The sequence below is a fragment of the Hypomesus nipponensis genome, chromosome 18 (genome assembly GCF_054491055.1).
Source record: "Hypomesus nipponensis isolate SF chromosome 18, ASM5449105v1, whole genome shotgun sequence".
NCBI lineage: Eukaryota > Metazoa > Chordata > Actinopteri > Osmeriformes > Osmeridae > Hypomesus > Hypomesus nipponensis.
In genome coordinates this window covers 14,386,539-14,403,985 of record NC_140378.1, presented here as the reverse complement: position 1 = coordinate 14,403,985, position 17,447 = coordinate 14,386,539, and the positions used below count along the sequence as shown (strand labels likewise).

At 44.8% G+C, this 17,447-nt stretch overlaps 1 protein-coding gene across 4 annotated transcripts in view; it reads left to right on the top strand.

Moving 5' to 3' along the window:
* prkcz (protein kinase C, zeta) overlaps positions 1-17,447 on the top strand; it is a 51,625-nt gene that overhangs the window by 13,287 nt on the left and 20,891 nt on the right. For 3 of the 4 annotated variants that reach the window (XR_014732046.1, XM_084679969.1, XM_084679971.1), the window contains one exon: positions 16,168-16,253. Coding sequence is in view for 3 of the 4 variants with exons in the window: in XM_084679969.1 (XP_084536095.1) it covers positions 16,168-16,253 (86 nt within the window). In the remaining variant the exon portion in view is untranslated. Of the gene's footprint in view, positions 1-11,789; positions 11,889-16,167; positions 16,254-17,447 lie in introns of those variants that run through there. The other variant, XM_084679970.1, reaches the window with a different exon arrangement.

The window sequence follows — 17,447 nt, the reverse complement described above, 5'->3', positions numbered from 1 at the left end:
AAGTACAAGGGGGTTTTATAAATGGCGTTGGGCAGAATGCATACTTGATTTGCGAGGACACCCCTGGGTGAGACTTTTGTCTAGACACCGATACCTTGGCAAAGTGCCCCTTGAAATCAACGAGGCCTTTTGGCCTGCCCTCTTAAAGCGTTGGAGCACCACGAAGCACAAGAATCAATCAATACACAACTGATTGGGTCTCTGAACACACGTACACACTGAGGCTACTAGACCACCCTCCATCCTCAAGGTTAAGTAATATATCATGTTTCCCTCTCTTTACTTCACTTTTGCATTTCAACCTTTATGAAGGTTAGCAGGAGGTATCCGGGTTACTGTCCAGTACATTCTATAAAGAAATGCTCTAGAAGGGCTCTAATGAGGGAGTCAGGATTTCTCAGCTGTCTTTTCTGAATATCTCACCGATTTCAGCCATTTCCCCTCTGTAATGAATAGTACGTACTACTATTACTTTCTATTAAACCGTTTTGGTTTGACATTACCACTGACCAACATCCAGAGGAATCTCTATTTTACGGAGGAAAACACCTGCACATTGTCCCTCTGATGTTTGAATGCGGCCACGATACCACTGTTCATAGCATAACTTGGCAAGTGTATATGCACACCTTCATCCAGGTGCTAACCATATCTAGCCATGCTTAGCTTCAGGCATTATGTCAGCGCTCTTTAGCGCATAACCTTGTGGTGTGGTAGCGCAGGTTAATTTGTGACACTGTGCATATGGCTCCTGATATGCTTCAGGCTGTCAGAGCTGGTGGTATGTGACTAAATAGGGTTAGAGCAGGTCACAGTGGAAGGAGTGGGGAAGAGAGGGATGGGAGTGCGGGGGATTAACCCCTATGCTTGAGTCTGTGTGTTTTAACCTGTCAGGATCATGGACTGAGATTTATGACTCATTGTTTGACATCTTCATTAATTTTAGAAATAATAGCCCCGCTTTTGTGTCTCCCATAGGAATAGATTGATCTTATTATTGTAATGGTTATATCGTTATTGTGCCAAAGATGTGATGTGTGGTTTTTTATGTAGTTTTGAATAGAAAACAATGTGCTTTTTTATTTCTTGTCGAAGGCTTGCATTCACTAATGCCCTGGGAATGAAGGGAACACAGGTTATCCTAGGTATTATGGTGTGGTGAGGTGGATCCTTCTGTGGTCATAGATTATGTCTCTCTCCCTCTCTCTCCTCAGACAGACCTTAACCTCAGGGACTTAAATGATAGTCTTAGAAGTAGGGAGGGTTGGGAACTGAGGACAGTCATTGGTCAACTCTTAAGCCTCAGCTACATAGCCAACGACTGCATGTGTGTGAGTATGCAGGCCCTTCACGCACCACAGAGCACGGCTGTCAAAACATTGAAGCCAATCCACAAATGATGCCTTACTTCCACTGTGGACATGGGCACAGTGGAAAGAGAATTTGGATTAGAGAGAAGTGGGTAAAGAAGCGACCAAAGAAAATGGTTTACGTGGACAAGAAAAATTCAATTTGGGCTCATCCATACACAGACCATATTTTGCACGTGTTGCACTTTTGAGCTTGTGAGGTCATTTTTCTGAACAGGAAGATTTTTCCCATTTCCAACTAGGGTCTATAACAATTTCATCAGGGACTGACAGCTTTAATTCTAGTCATCAGGGACTGACAGCTAGTATTCGTCAATAGCATGTGTGCTCTTTATATTTTACCTTGACTGTCTGTCACAGTAAATTTAAGCAGCAGATCTATACTTACAAAGGCACAGGGTGTTAACGTGCTAGCAACCTCACCTGTATCAGGAATTCTTTTCTCACTTGCAGGTGCTAAGCTAACACTAAAAGGTGTTAGCTTAGCTTAAGGTGTTAGAGAATTGGTTAATTCACTCCTCAGTATCGATACCGCCCACCTGCGTCATCGAAGAGCCGGCTTTTGGTTAGCTAGTAGCTAAAATAACCTTCTATGTATGGGGCCATGCAATGTGCCATATAGGCTTGGCTACTCGCGCTGCACTGCAGTACACCCCCATACTCACCCCGTTGATAAAGGGGCAGCTTGAAGCCTGCTCTCCAGCATTGATCAGAGTGCGGCAGAGCATGGCTTAGCTTTAGCCTACAGAGCTCTGTATTAGCTAATAACCGTGTTCCAAAGAGATTTTTTAAGTTGGACAGTTGGAGTTGGTAGTTGACATGTATTTGTTAACGTAGCTCGGTTGGTGTCATCTAAAAAAAGGTAAAAAAAAAAAAAAAAAAGTGGTCAGCTCTCTTTAGCTTATCTCCAATAGCATAACTCTGCCTATGGCACAGTCCAGCTCCATTGTTCCCTTGTGAACACACTCTGTGTGGCACAGTGTCCTCACACTTTGACCAGAATGACCCATTGTATTAGGGGCTTGCCATGTCTGTCAGCTCTGTTTGTGTGTGCAGGTGTGTTTGTATGCCTTTATAACTCACTATATATTGTAAACCTTACTGTTAACCATACTCATCTGTGTTATAGCAATATTTGAGAGACAGTTTATTGCATGTTGGTTGTACAGCTAAAATACTGCACCAGAATCGAAGTTATGAGTTCAAATTTACGCTGGCTTCATCCAGCACTTTGACCCTTATTTGCTACACTGAATATTTAACATAGGAACACAGGCCAGTTACCAGGGTAAGGCTGAGATACGTCCCCAAGGCCTTTATCACCATACAGCCCAACTTCCACTCCACAAGCCTATTCTTGTAAAGGGTTATGCAACAAGTGAATAACTAATGAATTGTTGCAGTGCAGCATACACCCACATGAGTGTTGGCAGGTCAGGATGGTTCTGCAGGAGCTGGACAAGATTCACAACATTGTCAGCTCATCTAAATGCAAATACATTGATCCTACCATTCAACAAGAACAGTGGAATGAATGTAATGTGTTAAATGTGTTGAATCAAATGCAAAGCATTGAAAGCATACTAGGTATTAGGCTATCTATAGCCTGAATACCCAAACACACTCTCTGCACATCTACCATAACATGCCACTGGATTGACTGCTTAGCTTACCAGTTCTGTAAGGGGACAAATGATTCATCCACCATACAGATGAAAATGATCCTCTCCTGAGTCAGTTTGTCACTGTGTGTGTGTGTGTGTGTGTGTGTGTGTGTGTGGGGGGGGGGTTGGCGTATGGAACAGAGACATGAATAAGAGCTGGGGCTAAACCCTAGTTTTAAATCACTTGTAGCAGTGTGCTGCTGTACGCGGGTTGCCAGGCCCAGAGCCTCTGGTGATCTGTGTTTGATTAGGATGCACTGAGCCCTGACACCTGCTCGCTGAGCCTGAGACGCTTTGTGCTGTGCTGCTTTCCTTCTTGTCTTTCATATCAATGTGCCCGCAATTTTATTGGGAACAATCAGGTTTATCGTTCAGGTATACCAACATCTGCTCCTCCATGTGTGTTTCTCTGTCTCTCTCTCTTTCTCGCTGTCTTCTTCTAGGATCTCTCTCTCTTTCTCGCTGTCTTCTTCGAGGATATTTTTCTCAAATGTTCTCCCTCCCTCCTGCCATCTCTCTTTCTCGCTCTCTCTCTTTCTCTAAATCTGATGTCTCTCCGACATTCCCCTGTTCCCTCTTTCATAGCAAGCTAGGAGACAAACACACCGGTTGCATAATTCCTGAGCTCTGAGGTCTGCTGTTGTGATGATGGTGTCAGAGTGACAGACCATGGAGGATTGGCCTGTCTGAGCCTGTATCACTGACCCTGCTTCTGCCTTGCTCTGACCTCCAGCCTACTGGAGCACACCGCTCGACAACTCATTATGACACAGTGATGATAATCACAGTTCCATTACATTGCCACTTGCCTGTTCAGTTGTCCGATACACTGGCTTCAAGCTTAGAGACAGTAGACCTGGGAAAGCCTATGAGGGGCATGTGAAACGTTACACACACATACATATGAAATTCTAGCAGCCTTATAGTGCCTACAGCAGAGCACAGTAGACTATAGTAGAATCCTCCTCAAGCTCATAAATGATGCAAACTTGTATTTATTTTATCTCGGAAATATAGTTTCAACCTTTCAAAACTTTTTTTCAAGACTTGTTTTCGAAAAAAAAAATTCAACCTTTCCAAAAAGAACAAAATATTGTCTCAATCTTTCATAAACATCCACACGTGAATTGAAAGGAGAGGATAGGAGGAGAGGGGAGAGGTGAACAAGAAGCCTATAGCTTGTGTGTTTTGAGTGGTCTGGTCTTGACTCGGTCTCGACCCCTCAAAGTCTTGGTCTTGTTCTCGATACACTCTGGTCCTGGTCATGACTTGGTCTCGGTTCAGATAGTCTTGACTACAACACTATCCGTCAGGAACACAGTTACCATGTGCTCATCATTCAAAGTGCTAGGTTTTAGACCCACTTTGTGATAAATAAAGTGTCACAATAAAAACATTGTCGTGTGAATGATTACAGGGTATTTGTGTATAAGGATATTTGCCCTTGGGCATGTTTTATTTCTCCTGTATTTACCTCTGTTATGTGGTCATTGGGCATGGTGGAAAATTACTCAGAGAGAAGCATTATAAAGTGAGCTGTACTAAAATTGATTTGTGTGCATAGACAGTTACAGGGGCAGGAAGATGACATTTCAGCTGGATCTTTAGTGGGGATAGTTGTCTGCAGTGGATGCAATTTTAGAGAGCCATAAATGGATGGAGCTGTGAATAACTCACTGTTTGGCAGACTTTAAAAAAAATTATTTCTCCCACCTCCTCTAAAATCCCTCTTTTTATTAGGCCTGAGATGTTGGCCTCTGGTTGTCTTCACGTCACAGCAGGGATGTGGGCAGGAGGATGAGTTTCTGGGTCAGAGAGAAGCCTCATAAGTCCTGGGCTCAGACGATGGTAGCAGATGCAGCATTAGTGTCTAAGTTATTCCTTTTTCATACATGGTGGCGCACTAGTGGTCAGTCAAACTCTACATCCTGTTTCTTGACCATGGGCATGCCATGGTATCCCACAATCCTCCCTGGGAGCAGGGGTCTGGTTTCACCTAGGTCATCTACATTTGTCATACGAGTAGCTTACGCTGCATCCAAGTTATCTACTAGGTACAGTTTGTGATTGTCAAATCAGAAAAATGTGATGGTCAATGGCATGTTTTAATTGATCCTAAAGTATTATGTGTAAGTATTATGTAACAGCAACAGCTAGAGTGTTAGTAATGTGTACAATACACTGTTGGCCTAGTTGACTAACAGTGTGTTGGTCATTGTGCATCATTGGCACTCTCAATATGAGTTTGCTTGTTAATACCACAAATCAGACCTAAGCAGCTGTCGTGTGGGTGAGAATTCTGGCACAAAATGGCTGCCACACACTCCAGGTGGGTGCTTCACCTTGGTGATGGAAAGCATGAGTCATCCTCACAAATCATGACTTCAACTTGTTGCACTTGAGTAAAAGCAGGTTATTAACACCACTCATAAAACTGTATCTGCAGTACGGTAGGGATGTGAAGACTTTGTTTTCTTCAATCTGTGGTAGATTTCATTTTTCAGCTCCCTGGAATCTCTCTTTAGGAAGTGCTAGAGGCTGCTGCCAGTACCAGGAGTGAGCTAGCTTGTCTGTCTATAAGACGGTGTGTGCTAATGGTGGTGCAGTTTGTTCCATGGCCAGACAACATTTATAGGACTCTTTAGGTTTACTGTATGTCCACTCACCTGTCCTCTCCTTTTGAACAATAATGTAGCCTCGGAAGTAACATGAATCATTCACTTTTCTCATTTGAAGTAGAGTGCAGAGTAATAAAACGTTCTCTATCCACAGCAATCCATCAGTTCCAAATGTAAAGGCGGGGGCAGGAGGTTGTGTTTGTTTGTATTTGTAGTTGTAGGCTGGTGGGCTACTAAATGACCCCCTTTGGGCTGATGGGTAGAGATTCTGGACAAAGCAAGGGAAGACGCCCTGCTGTGTGTCCCACTGTCGTGGTCTAGCTTATGGCTCCCAGTCTGTTTATGTTCTAAGCCTTCTGTACCACATCTGCTGGGCCTGTTCTGCCTCACCAGCCTTGCAGGCAGAGAGAGCTTAGGAGCTTACAGCTTGTCGATCTGTCAATGCAAATTGCAATAGGGTTTTTTAGGGTAATGCCTCCCCAAAAAATTGTGAGCGTGAAGTGAGAGGGAAGAAACGGTTACAAAAATAGCTTGAGCCTTGTCGCAGGGTGTTGGGATGCTATCCAGGTTTCAGTGCTGGCGAAGCAAGAAGGGAAGCATTAATCTAGATAGAACAGAGAACAACCTACAGCTGTCAATAATACGCAGTCCTATATCCCTGTTTTTAGACTTCCCCCTAGCTCTACAATGTACTGAACAATATGTCAACATTGCAGTCCAAAAAACAGGCGTACGGTACTGTACACTGGAATAAGGAAGGTTGGTGTTAGGTGATGTTGATGACAGGGACCACCCTTACTGCTCCGAGTGGTGACACCACTCAGTCCATCTTTAAGTCTAGGATCTCATTTATCCGGCCGTCACGCCATCACCAAGACTAACGCTGACCTCGTTTTGGGCTGGTGCTTGATTTATTTGGAGTAGTTCAGGCGGACCTGTGCAGTGAATGTCTCTAGCCTCGAGCACATCAGCTTCGAAGGCTAATCCACAAAGGGCTGGATAATGCTGCCCCACTGGGTACCCACTTAAGCTGGCAGCATGCTAACGTGAGGACAATGGCACTTGGCTGGGCAAGGATGGGCCAGACCTCATCTTCAGTCGAGGGATTGTTAAGCTGGTGCGTGTGCCTCTTTAAGACTCCCTGAGCTGGGCTTGTGAGTGGTGCAGCAGCCTTGTTGTTGGTGATGATGCCCTCCTCCCAGCAATCCCCTGGCTGCAGTGGCTTCTCCTTTTATCTGCCTCCTGCTCATCTCTCTGTCTTATTCTTTTCTTGTGCCGTCACATTTCTTTCCCTCCCACTCCTCCTCATCTGATTCACACCACCTACCTCTGCCTCCTCCCCTTATCAACCACCGCTCTCTCCCTGTCCATCTCTCCCTTTCTCTTCCTCTAGCATCTCTCTCTCTCTCTCTCTCTCTCTCTCTCTCTCTCTCTGTCTCTCTGTCTCTCTGTCTCTCTCTCTGTCTGTCTCTGTCTCTCTCTCTCTCTGTCCCTCTCTCTCTGTGTATCTTGCTCTATCTCTCTTGCTCAGTCTGCCTCTCTGTCTCTTTCTCTGTCTATCCCTCCCTCTGTCTATTTATTTTGCTCTATTTCTCCTGTTATCTCCCTGTCTGCTCCACCTCTTATTGTCCTCTAGTGGAACACAGGATTGACCAGGTCACCTTGGTATGCCTCGTGGTTTGTTATTCTGAAGCTGGGGCATTTGCAACAAAAATAGAAAACAGAATACCTATTCCTAACTTTCTGGGGCTTGGTATGTATTAAGGTTGTAAACTACCTACAGACAGTCTTGTGCACTGCTGTAATTAGATTATAAGGCTGAACTTCACCTCTGCATTGATACTAGGGTACAGATCTAAGATCAGCAATAAGAAACCAAACCAAGCCATGTCTCTGACATGTTCAGATTGTATGTTATATTATATTCTCTGACTACATGTCGAACAAACAGCACCAGCAGTGCTGACTCATACAGGGCAGACATTGTTTCCATATGGGCTAGTTATATTTGTATATGGCTGTGGTAATGAGCTATATTTCATCCCTGCTGATAAAGCCACATGCCTTTAGCCCTACTTTGATAAAGTTTCCAGAACTCAGAAGGGAGAGACTATACACTCATTGTAAAAGAATTCTGAAAATGCTTGCACAACCCTCCCTAGTGTTGCAACAATAGCAGGTTAGGAGGGGGAGAGGGAAACTTCAAGAATCCTTTCCTGGGCTTGGAATTAGAACCCAGCAGGCAGCATCCAGAAACAAGTGTTTTATAGAGCCAAAGGTGGAATTTATGGCTTTTAATTAGCTACTTATCTGTAACAGGAGTATTTCTTAAAGACTGCTAGAGGTGCGATTTGTGCTAGTTTTTACTGTGGTTTGTGTGGGTGGGTGTTGCTCCTGAGAGGTCATTTATTAGCTTTTACTTTAGATTTTAGGAGTACGTATAAGCAAGCATAAGCCATGGAGCCTTCTGTAGGTGCATGTGCTAAATATATGAATACACAGGCACATAATCCAGGGAACAATCGTCACCCAGGACAGGAACACCATAAGGCACCTTAACTGCTCCATTAGGCACAGCACATCATCTAAAAATAGAGTTCAGGTTTAAATTTAGGAGGACATTTATTCAGTGCAAAGAATCCTGCCAGAAGTGCAGCTGAGTCTGCCATCTGGTGTAAGACTTGTGCAATGGCACCTGAACAACTAAAACAACTGTAGTGTGACTCCAGTGATTCCATCCTGTTGTAGGACTGTCCCTAGCACTATGCACCAAAGGGATAAAGCAATCAGCTAAACCCTAAAATGAGAGCTGTTCACCTGGGACCATTTTTTTACACTGTTATATGAGGTAATGTCTAATAATTAAGCGAGGGACTGGGATTCACTGAGAATAACAGGAGTAGGGAACAGGAAGCTGATGATGTGTGTGTGTGTGCAAGTGTGTCCTGCCCTGTGTGTGTGTGTGTGTGTGCGCTGCTTGTGAGTGCAAATGCATGCCTTTCAGAACAGAAAGACTGCTGATGAGAGACGGCCTCAGGGAGTACAGAGGAGAAGAGGGAGGGGGAGGGAGGGAGGGAGCATCGGAGAGACAAGACCAGAACAGTTTTGGATGAAGAGGAGGAGAAGGAGTAGACGTGAGAGATAGATAGAGAGAGAGAGAGAGAGAGAGAGAAAGAGAGAGAGAGAGAGAGAGAGACGGGTTGTCTTCTATCATGAGAACCAGACTGTGAAAGCAAGGGAGTCAGAGGAGAGACACCACCGGATGAAGTGATGCTGTTCACGTTGCTCTTCTACCTGCGAGTTAAAGGTAGGGCTGGGAGGCTGCTTATCCTGAATGCTCTTCGCTCATAGTCTTTGTCATAGGCATGGCTCAGAGGACAGTGACCTAGTTCTAAACCTGTCCCTCATGTCAACTTGGAGCCTGTGCTGACAGCCACGGTACTTTCTTTGAGAACAACTGAACATGCAGGTATACAGGCTAGGTGCAAATCAGGTTTCTGAGTGACAGTGTGTGCATGTGTGGTAGACTGAGACTGGTTAAGCTGGCAGATGTGTGTTTGTATTATTTGTAAAGATGGGGAGTTTCAGACATCAGTTATAATTTGTATATTTCAGTTCCTACGTGTTTGCACCTTAACTGAACTGCAAATTAGCTGTACGTATAGATATTTCTAGCTCCATATTGTGAAATGGCACAGTCCCAATAATGAGCCGTGGATCCGGCTGTTTCTGAATGTGTCACAATTGAATATTCCTCCGTTTCCTCCTTGCTAAGAACATTTGAGTATCCTTTCCTTGGGCTGCTTCCTGTCAGTCCTGACAGCTCCTGTCTTCGAGCAGCGCAGAGCTCCACAGAGCCTTGAGATGGTGATCGCTGTAACCTATTTAGAGACTCACGTCCCCTGCTATCTTCCCTGACAAGTGGATACTAATCTAGTTGGCCTCAGTCAATCTGTCTTGTGCCATTGTCTTTCCTTCTCAAGGGTATTACGGAGAAAAGGTCAAGGTCTTTGTGTTAAAGGGAGGGCTTTGTCTCAGTTACCATGGGTTGTCTTGAAGTCGTGTAGAAAACTCAGTCTTCCTACTCTGCCTAGGGCTGTGTACAAAGTCTTGAGAAAGGCTGGGGACATTGACATCCCTGGGAGGCACAGCAAGAAAACATAATTGCCCAGTGCTAAGACAGCTTGTACCAGACCAATCACACACACACACACACACACACACATATACAACAACTGACATAACAATACAGTTAAGGCCACCAATGCTTAGGTCATTAAAGCCTGTTATCGCTCTCAGACATGCAGAGAAGCAGGCATTAGTCTTGGTATAGACTCATTATAGACACGTCTTTCACGTGTTCAGACCGAACCTATTGGACCCAACATTGATCAAACATTCAGCCTTGAATTGTCCGACACATGGGCATTGACTTAACGTGTATGTAAGTAGCTTCCAAGCAGGCCTGGCTCTGTGGGGTGGCTGGCTGGATTGAGACTACATACAAGGTTGTGAGATGTCCTCACACATAGGAAGTGCCCTCAGAACAACACAATGTCATTGATGATACTGTTGTGGGTATTTTTGTAATCCAGGACAGTAATTGTTACATAAACCACTGCAGTAAAAGTCCTTTGTAAGGTCTAGTATCAAGCTAATTACCACAGATGTCACATGTTTTTGCAGATTCAGTAAGGGAGAGGGAGAGGGATAAGTGTTTGAGGGAAAATGAATTTTTGAAGAAGTAGAGGGGCGAGAGAGTTGGGGCGGGGGGGGGGGGGGGCGGGCGGAGGGGCTGAACAGAAAACAGTTACTGAGCATGAGCAATGGAAAGAGAGAAGGTACAATATAAAAGCTCTGAATCAAAGAGATGCCTTCGAGCCCAGTGTGAAAGCTCGTTTTTAGATTTATCTCATCAAAGGCATGTGAGGACTGCTATAGATAGATACGAGCATGGGCTAGAACATGGGTGGTACAGTCTCACTCCTGACTCACACATTGAACCAGGCTCCAACTGTTTGTGTTTTGGTCCAATGATAAACACATTGACAAGTAGCCACCAAAAGTCCTTAAAAAGTATGTTAAGTGTAATTGATCAACATCCAGATCTCATGAAGGCTCATAGTGAATATAGCCTATGTAGTTTTGATGCTCATTGGTGTGTCGGTTTTTAATTGGTTCAGTATGCAGTGGTGGATGAAATAGATGTATCTGTTGCCATGGTGTTGTCAAAGAGCTGCTGACTCATCGGCGCAGGGCAGGACGTCAACCATGATCCAGGGGAGCCCACACACTGCTGAAGGTGTGAGAGTGTGCATGTCTTTGTGACAGAGAGAAAGAGAAAGATAGGGGTGAGAGAGAAAATAAATCACCCTCACGTTCACATTTTCCTTATTACAAACTTCCTGTGCTCCGAAACTCTTCTAAACCACCACAACCTTTGTAACCCCTTCAGTCACAGCTCATTAGTTTGGGACGTTCTGAAAGTTAGTCTCTCAAGCTACTTCTATGCTCTTTAAGAATGTATTTTAATTAACTGTTAAATTAACTGGCGATGTCTCTTCGTCATGCCTCTTGGTTGGTTTGATCGGCCCACATCAAGGAGGTCTAATTGTGTCCGAAAGAGCCTGCGGGCTACTGCAAAGATCCCTTACTTGGCAATCTCGTATTGGGAGTCAAAGGCATGTCATTTCTTTACTTTAAATAACAATGTTTAATGAGATGGGAGGGGACAACGTTGGGAGAGTTCCAGTGGGGACAAGAGCCTCGAAAACTTTAGCTGTCAGCTCATGCTTTGGTATGCATTCTGTGCCAGCAACTGTATCATCCATTTGGACGTTCCCTCTCACTCAGTTTCGACTCACATTACTGCCTATTCAAGATGGGAACAGTCTTGTCCTTTGAAATGATACTGTTCCACTGTAAGGGACTTATCCCCAAACCTTTGAAGTCTTATATCCTAAGAATCTTGGGCTGGTATAGAGCGCCTTCCCTTGAAGGGGTCCCGGGGCAGGCTGGGAGGCTGGGCGTTGCTGGGGGAGTATTACCATCTTCCTGCTAGTGTGAGGAACAATGTCTGGAAGTGAGTCAAGCCCTTGTAAATGTCCTGCCGTAGATCCACACCTCCTCGGCTCTATGCAAAACTGCAGGGGTTTCTGCTAGGAGCCACAGAGCCTTGTGAAAACCTTTTACAAACAAAATGGCGGGATTACTTGCTCTGTCGTACGCTTTCCCAGGTCTGGTATTGTACGGTGTGTGTGTGTGTGTGGTCCTCATTGAAGGATTGTTGACATGTTTCTTGCCTGGTGTTGCTCTGTGTGTTTCTCAGCCTAAACCTCAGTGCTGTGTCTCTCTCTCTCTCTCTCTCTCTCTCTCTCCCGCTCTCTCTCTCTCTCTCTCTCTCTGTCTCTCTCTCTCTCTCTCTCTCTCTGTCTCTCTCTCTCTCTCTCTGTCTCTCTCTGTCTCTCTCTCTCTCTGTCTCTCTCTGTCTCTCTCTCCATCACTGGCTCCTGTTCTGGCATTGGGCTGGTGAAAATGGGCCAATGCAACACTGTGTCTCAAGGGGGAGGTTGTAAGAGGTCAGCCTGCTCATGGTGGGTAAACCCAGAGGAACCTAGTGTGTATGCTTGTGTGGTGTGACATAGTGTAGTAACGGCAAGGTTGTCTATATTTATAAAAGTGTGTGCATACATTTGCCTTTGTGTGTACATGTGTGTTTATGTTTTGTTGTGTGTGTGTGTTGCAGTTCAGGAAAGGTTATCCTTGCTCCTGCTCTGCACAGTGCCCGGAACAGCATGCTCTCTCTGTTCTGACTCTGCCATAGTTATTTAATTGGATCCAGTTTGCATCTGAGGCTAATTTAATCTGACTTTCATGGAGGATTAAACATAATGTCTTCTGCCTGATATTATGTGCTGATTAGATCATCTCCGACCAAAAACACTTCTGGTTGAGAGAATACATCAGGCTTTTAAAAGCCAATTAAAGTTAAGGACATATAAACTCCTGTCAGGTTTTTCAACTTCTCTACTGTTAGCTCATCGTGATATTTGACCCATGGGGTCGTCATGGTTCAGTCAGCATTACCGTAGACTGACTCATACTGACTCACACCCACAGGTCAGTTGGATGATGAGAGATGAACTCTTCAGTGATCGACCAGCGGTGGCATCAGATGACCCATCCCCCTTCTTCTTATCAGTCATCTCTCTGCCCACCTCTCACCTCATCCATTGCAAACTGGAAAGCCTTACTATCCCTGCCACAAACTTACCCAAAATGGAGTTTGCTTTTAATCTCTTATAAAATGTATAAATTGAGAGATGAATACATTTTCATATGAATTGTATTCATCTTTTTCTATACAATCTGTACTTAAAATTCACAGATTTTGTATTGTCATATACACTTATTGACAACTTTATTATATGTACGAATATATGTATTTATAGTTTGGTAGAAACTGAAAGTAAACTTTTATGGCTTGGGATGTACAAGTTGATGTAGCGTAAAGAGTCTTTCACACTGCTGTACTGCAACGGCAGGTCCTGGTGTGATGCTAGGGTATGGTTCTGACACACCCACTCAACGTCAGGCTGATCCGATGTGTGTTCACACCTCCCCTAGCCTGTCTGCAGCCTTGTGTTGTCATTGCCCCAGGACAGTGGGTTTCTAGGAGTGTTGTAATCATTGAAACCTTGTTTATTGAGTGTGGCAGCATCAAGTCGCTCCGACTGAGCTCAGGGTTCATAAACAAAGGTGCAGCTGCTCTCCATCAGAGGTTGTTTGAACAGAGACTCCCCTTTGTGCATTCAGTCTCGCGCCTACTTTGCACACAGATGTAGATGAAATGTCATATTCTAAATTGAGACCAACACTAATCTACGCCAGCTCCACCACTTTAAGTCCATGTACAGTTGAAAATGTTTAACATGATAGGATGGTTACACTAAACCCTGCAGTTTACCTGATGGACAAGCCTGGTTTACATGTAAACCTAAACTAAACATGCTGTGCTGGACATGTGGCCACCGGGCCCTGTAATGTGACAGGTAGTCCACGCTCACACACCCACACGCTCACTGCTGATTGGATAATGCCTGCTTCTCTGCAGTGGCATGTTGTGTCTCCCCACAATGATGCGTGGCGGAGGAGAGGGAAAACTGGGTAGCTATGGAAACAACGCGTGGTAATCTGTGGTGGCGGGCGGCGGTTCCTTGATTTAACAGGATTAGCGGGAGAATCCACAGACGAAAGTGCGAAAGAGCAAGGGCTCTTCCTCCTTGAGCTGCCCTGTCTGCACTAGCACAGATGTCGTGTCACTGTATGTTCAAATGAAGGTATAACACGAATGTACCTGCGGCATATTTTAGTGTGTGCTTGTGCATGCGTGACTGCGTAACATGACTGTATCTGCGACACGCTTCTTGTAGTGTGTGTGTATGCAGGCATGCATTTGCATGTGCTTCTCATCATTAAATGAAATGCTCTCCATCACTAGTTTCGGACATGAAACCAGCACGCTTTAATGATCAGAGGGTAATGGATTCCGATGTAAAGGCATCCATCACAGGCCGGCTCCTCCCAGACACGGTCCAGACACAGGTCTGCATTACAGTCCCCTGCATGGCGCTCAGGCTGTATTCCACCACTCTGACGGGGATGAGAAGCCCATTGAACCCTGGAAACCAGCTCTTCTCTTCTGTTGTTCTGCCTTCAGTGTCTTGTCAAGCGTTTGAATCCTATTCTCCATGCCTCTGTGCTGCATACTAACCAACACAGCAAAGCACAGAGGAAATACGGCCCGACTTGCTCCTAATGTTCAGCGTATGAACATCGTGATGGAAGAAATGGAGCAGCCCAAGATTAAACAGAGACTAAAGCCGGTTGACCTCATTGCATAAAGCAGACAAAACCATGCACAGAGAGATAATGGGAGAGAGAATGTTTTCTTTCGATCATATCAATATTGAGTGAGAGAAAGAGAGGGATCTTTGGTTTGAATATAAAGGATGGTGTGGGTTCTTCGTGTGATAAGAAGAAGATAGATGAACCCCAGGGTATGAAAAATTAAACAGGCACTGACTCTGCAACCAGTTTTGAGGAAATAAACACAAAAAATGAAGAAGTCATACAAATCCGCCAAGCTTGCACAACGACAGCATATTTTATACGGTGTGTGTCTTCAGAGTAGAGGAGCTGTGCTTGTTTATTTGAAGATTCACTTTTATTGGCCGATAAGGCCCTCTCGTCATCACAATTAACTAACCACAGCTGACAGGCGGTGGGCTGATGAGGGAGTTGCCATGGCAACAGAGGCAAAGTGAGCGGGCGCATGCCGCGCCCACCAGACCACAAGACAGAGACACCAGTCAGCAATCAGTAGGGCTGGGATGGAGAGGGTTAGCTCAGTCAAAGATTTGGGGATTGGTAGAGGAAAGAAGCAATGAGGGCTGAGACTACACCGTTTCTGATTGAGAATGGGACTCACCTCATTTGACCAACACACAGTAATCTCCTCTCACGATGATTTCTGGACAAATTCTGTTGTCCATAGGATTCATGTCTGCTGAAATTGCAGGAGTGGAGGTACTATCAAATTTCTGTGTTATTGACTGGGGTGTGGTTGATTTCCCCTCATGATGACTTCACTTGCCACATCTATCTGAGAGACAAGCTATGGAGGAGGCGGGCAATATCTATCTGTAAATGAGAATATTCCAACTAATCGTATGACATCATCATCATTATCATTCAATCAGAGCTAACGATCAGCATTCAGCAGTAATGTATGCATTCAATAATACATGTTAGAAAATTTCCAATTCATTTAACATTTTATTCAATTAGTATCTGGACTATTTTATCCAAAGCGATACAACAACGTACAAATAACCCTATTAGCTTATTTTTGTGCAACAGTTCAGTTTGTCTTTAATACGAAAGGATCTTCTAATGATATCATCCAGATCTAACACTAATCAGGGTTATCTCATCACCATTTAGATCTACAGGAAGGTGAATGAGGGAAAGGCATCCACCCTATCCTGGTTTGATATAACTTGCATCAGTATATGAACCTGTGTGAGGACAGAACAGTCCACTTGAGTTTGATACAAAGAGAGAGAGAGGGGGGCAGGAACGGGGGGGGGGGGGTAGAGAGAGTGTAAGAGAAAGGGAGGGTTGGATGGAGGGAGGGAGGGAGGGAGGGAGGGGGGAGTGAGTTCTGAGAGTATGGGTGTGAGCATGCGTGTGTCTCTAAGGAGTCTGATGGGTTTTCTCCTCACTCACTTTGATAAAGACTTGAAAGCCCGTGGCTTTAAGGGCAAGTCAAGACCCCTCTCCTTCTCAGTCCAGCCACAGTTCTCTGTCCAGACCTGGTGCTGTACTTACTCCTCTAGGATTGTTTGGGAGACCGGACTCTCCTTGTTCCTCCACCATCCCTCTCTCCATCTCTGTGTCGATCCCTCATTCTCCCAATGCTGCTCCTATACCACCGTTTCCTTTCTGTCCTAGAATCGATCTACCGCCGCGGGGCCAGAAGATGGAGGAAGCTCTACCGAGTCAACGGACACCTTTTCCAGGCCAAGCGCTTTAACAGGGTGAGTCCCACCCCGTTCACCTCCTGCATCATTCTTAAATTCAATTTGACATAGATTTCTAGGTCGACTTTGCATGATTTATGCCCTACACACTTCACCCAGTCTGACTGCTACCTGTGTGAGGACAATGGTGTGGTCATGTTTTGTCAATACAAGTCTTGGTTTGACCAGAAAGAAGTTGGTGAAGCAAGTAATATGGTAGAATTTTTGAAATCTTCTAGACTTTTGGATTTATAAGTTACACAGTCATTAACAAACATTGTGGCTGAATAATACATGGAAGGTTATTACCGGTAAGTCACTGGTGCCACTGAGCTGTGTGGATATTGATGCATAATTCAAATGGCCTAGATGTGCCTTGTTTTGATACACATTTACACACACCCAAACATTCACACACACACACCCCATCATCCCTGTTGTTATGCTGGTATGAGGCAGTGTCTGGTAGAATTCACAGAGGTGTGGAGGGTGAGTTAGCATTAGCATGCATTAGCATGTGACCTACATTCCTATGGTTATCATGCTGCAGCACACCAACAGTCATTGTTAATGCACAGTGTCCACTCTGCCTTGGTGCAGCAGTGTGAGGTTAATGCTGTTACTGTCTGCTCCTGAGTGCCTATCCCCTCTGAAGGGGAAATGTGAGACACAGGTGCTCTGTGTTTGCAGATGCTACCACAAGCACCGACGAGAGGAAGAGGGCAAGACAGAGAGTGCCAGGTCTTGCCACCTAACTGCACCACGCCAAATTCCTTAATTAAATTCCAAGTTCCTAAATTAAACAGCATGTAACTTGACTTGGAAAATGTGTTCAGTTTGAATTTAGACCACTTAGAGCCTGTTTAAAGTTGACCAGTTAAAACACTCTAAATAGGCTAGCAGCCTGGTTAGTAAAGGTGTGGTTGTGATGGTTACTGAGGGTGAATGTGTCCCTGAGGTGCTGTGGTGTTACTGGGAATGTCCAGGCTGGACTGTGGGGCAGTTAAGTGCACTCCTCTGCTAACTCAGCAGACATGGGTTCTCAGCTCAGAGCAGTGGACTTCCATTATCTCCTCTACTGATGGTAAGCAGCTCAAAAGTGCTTTGAGGGCTGGATGAAGGTTGGCAAGACCTCTCATTTCCAGAATTCTTTTTTTTCTTTCTAACTGTACTCCATGTTTCGGTGACTGTGAATCGTTCACTATTAGCCTA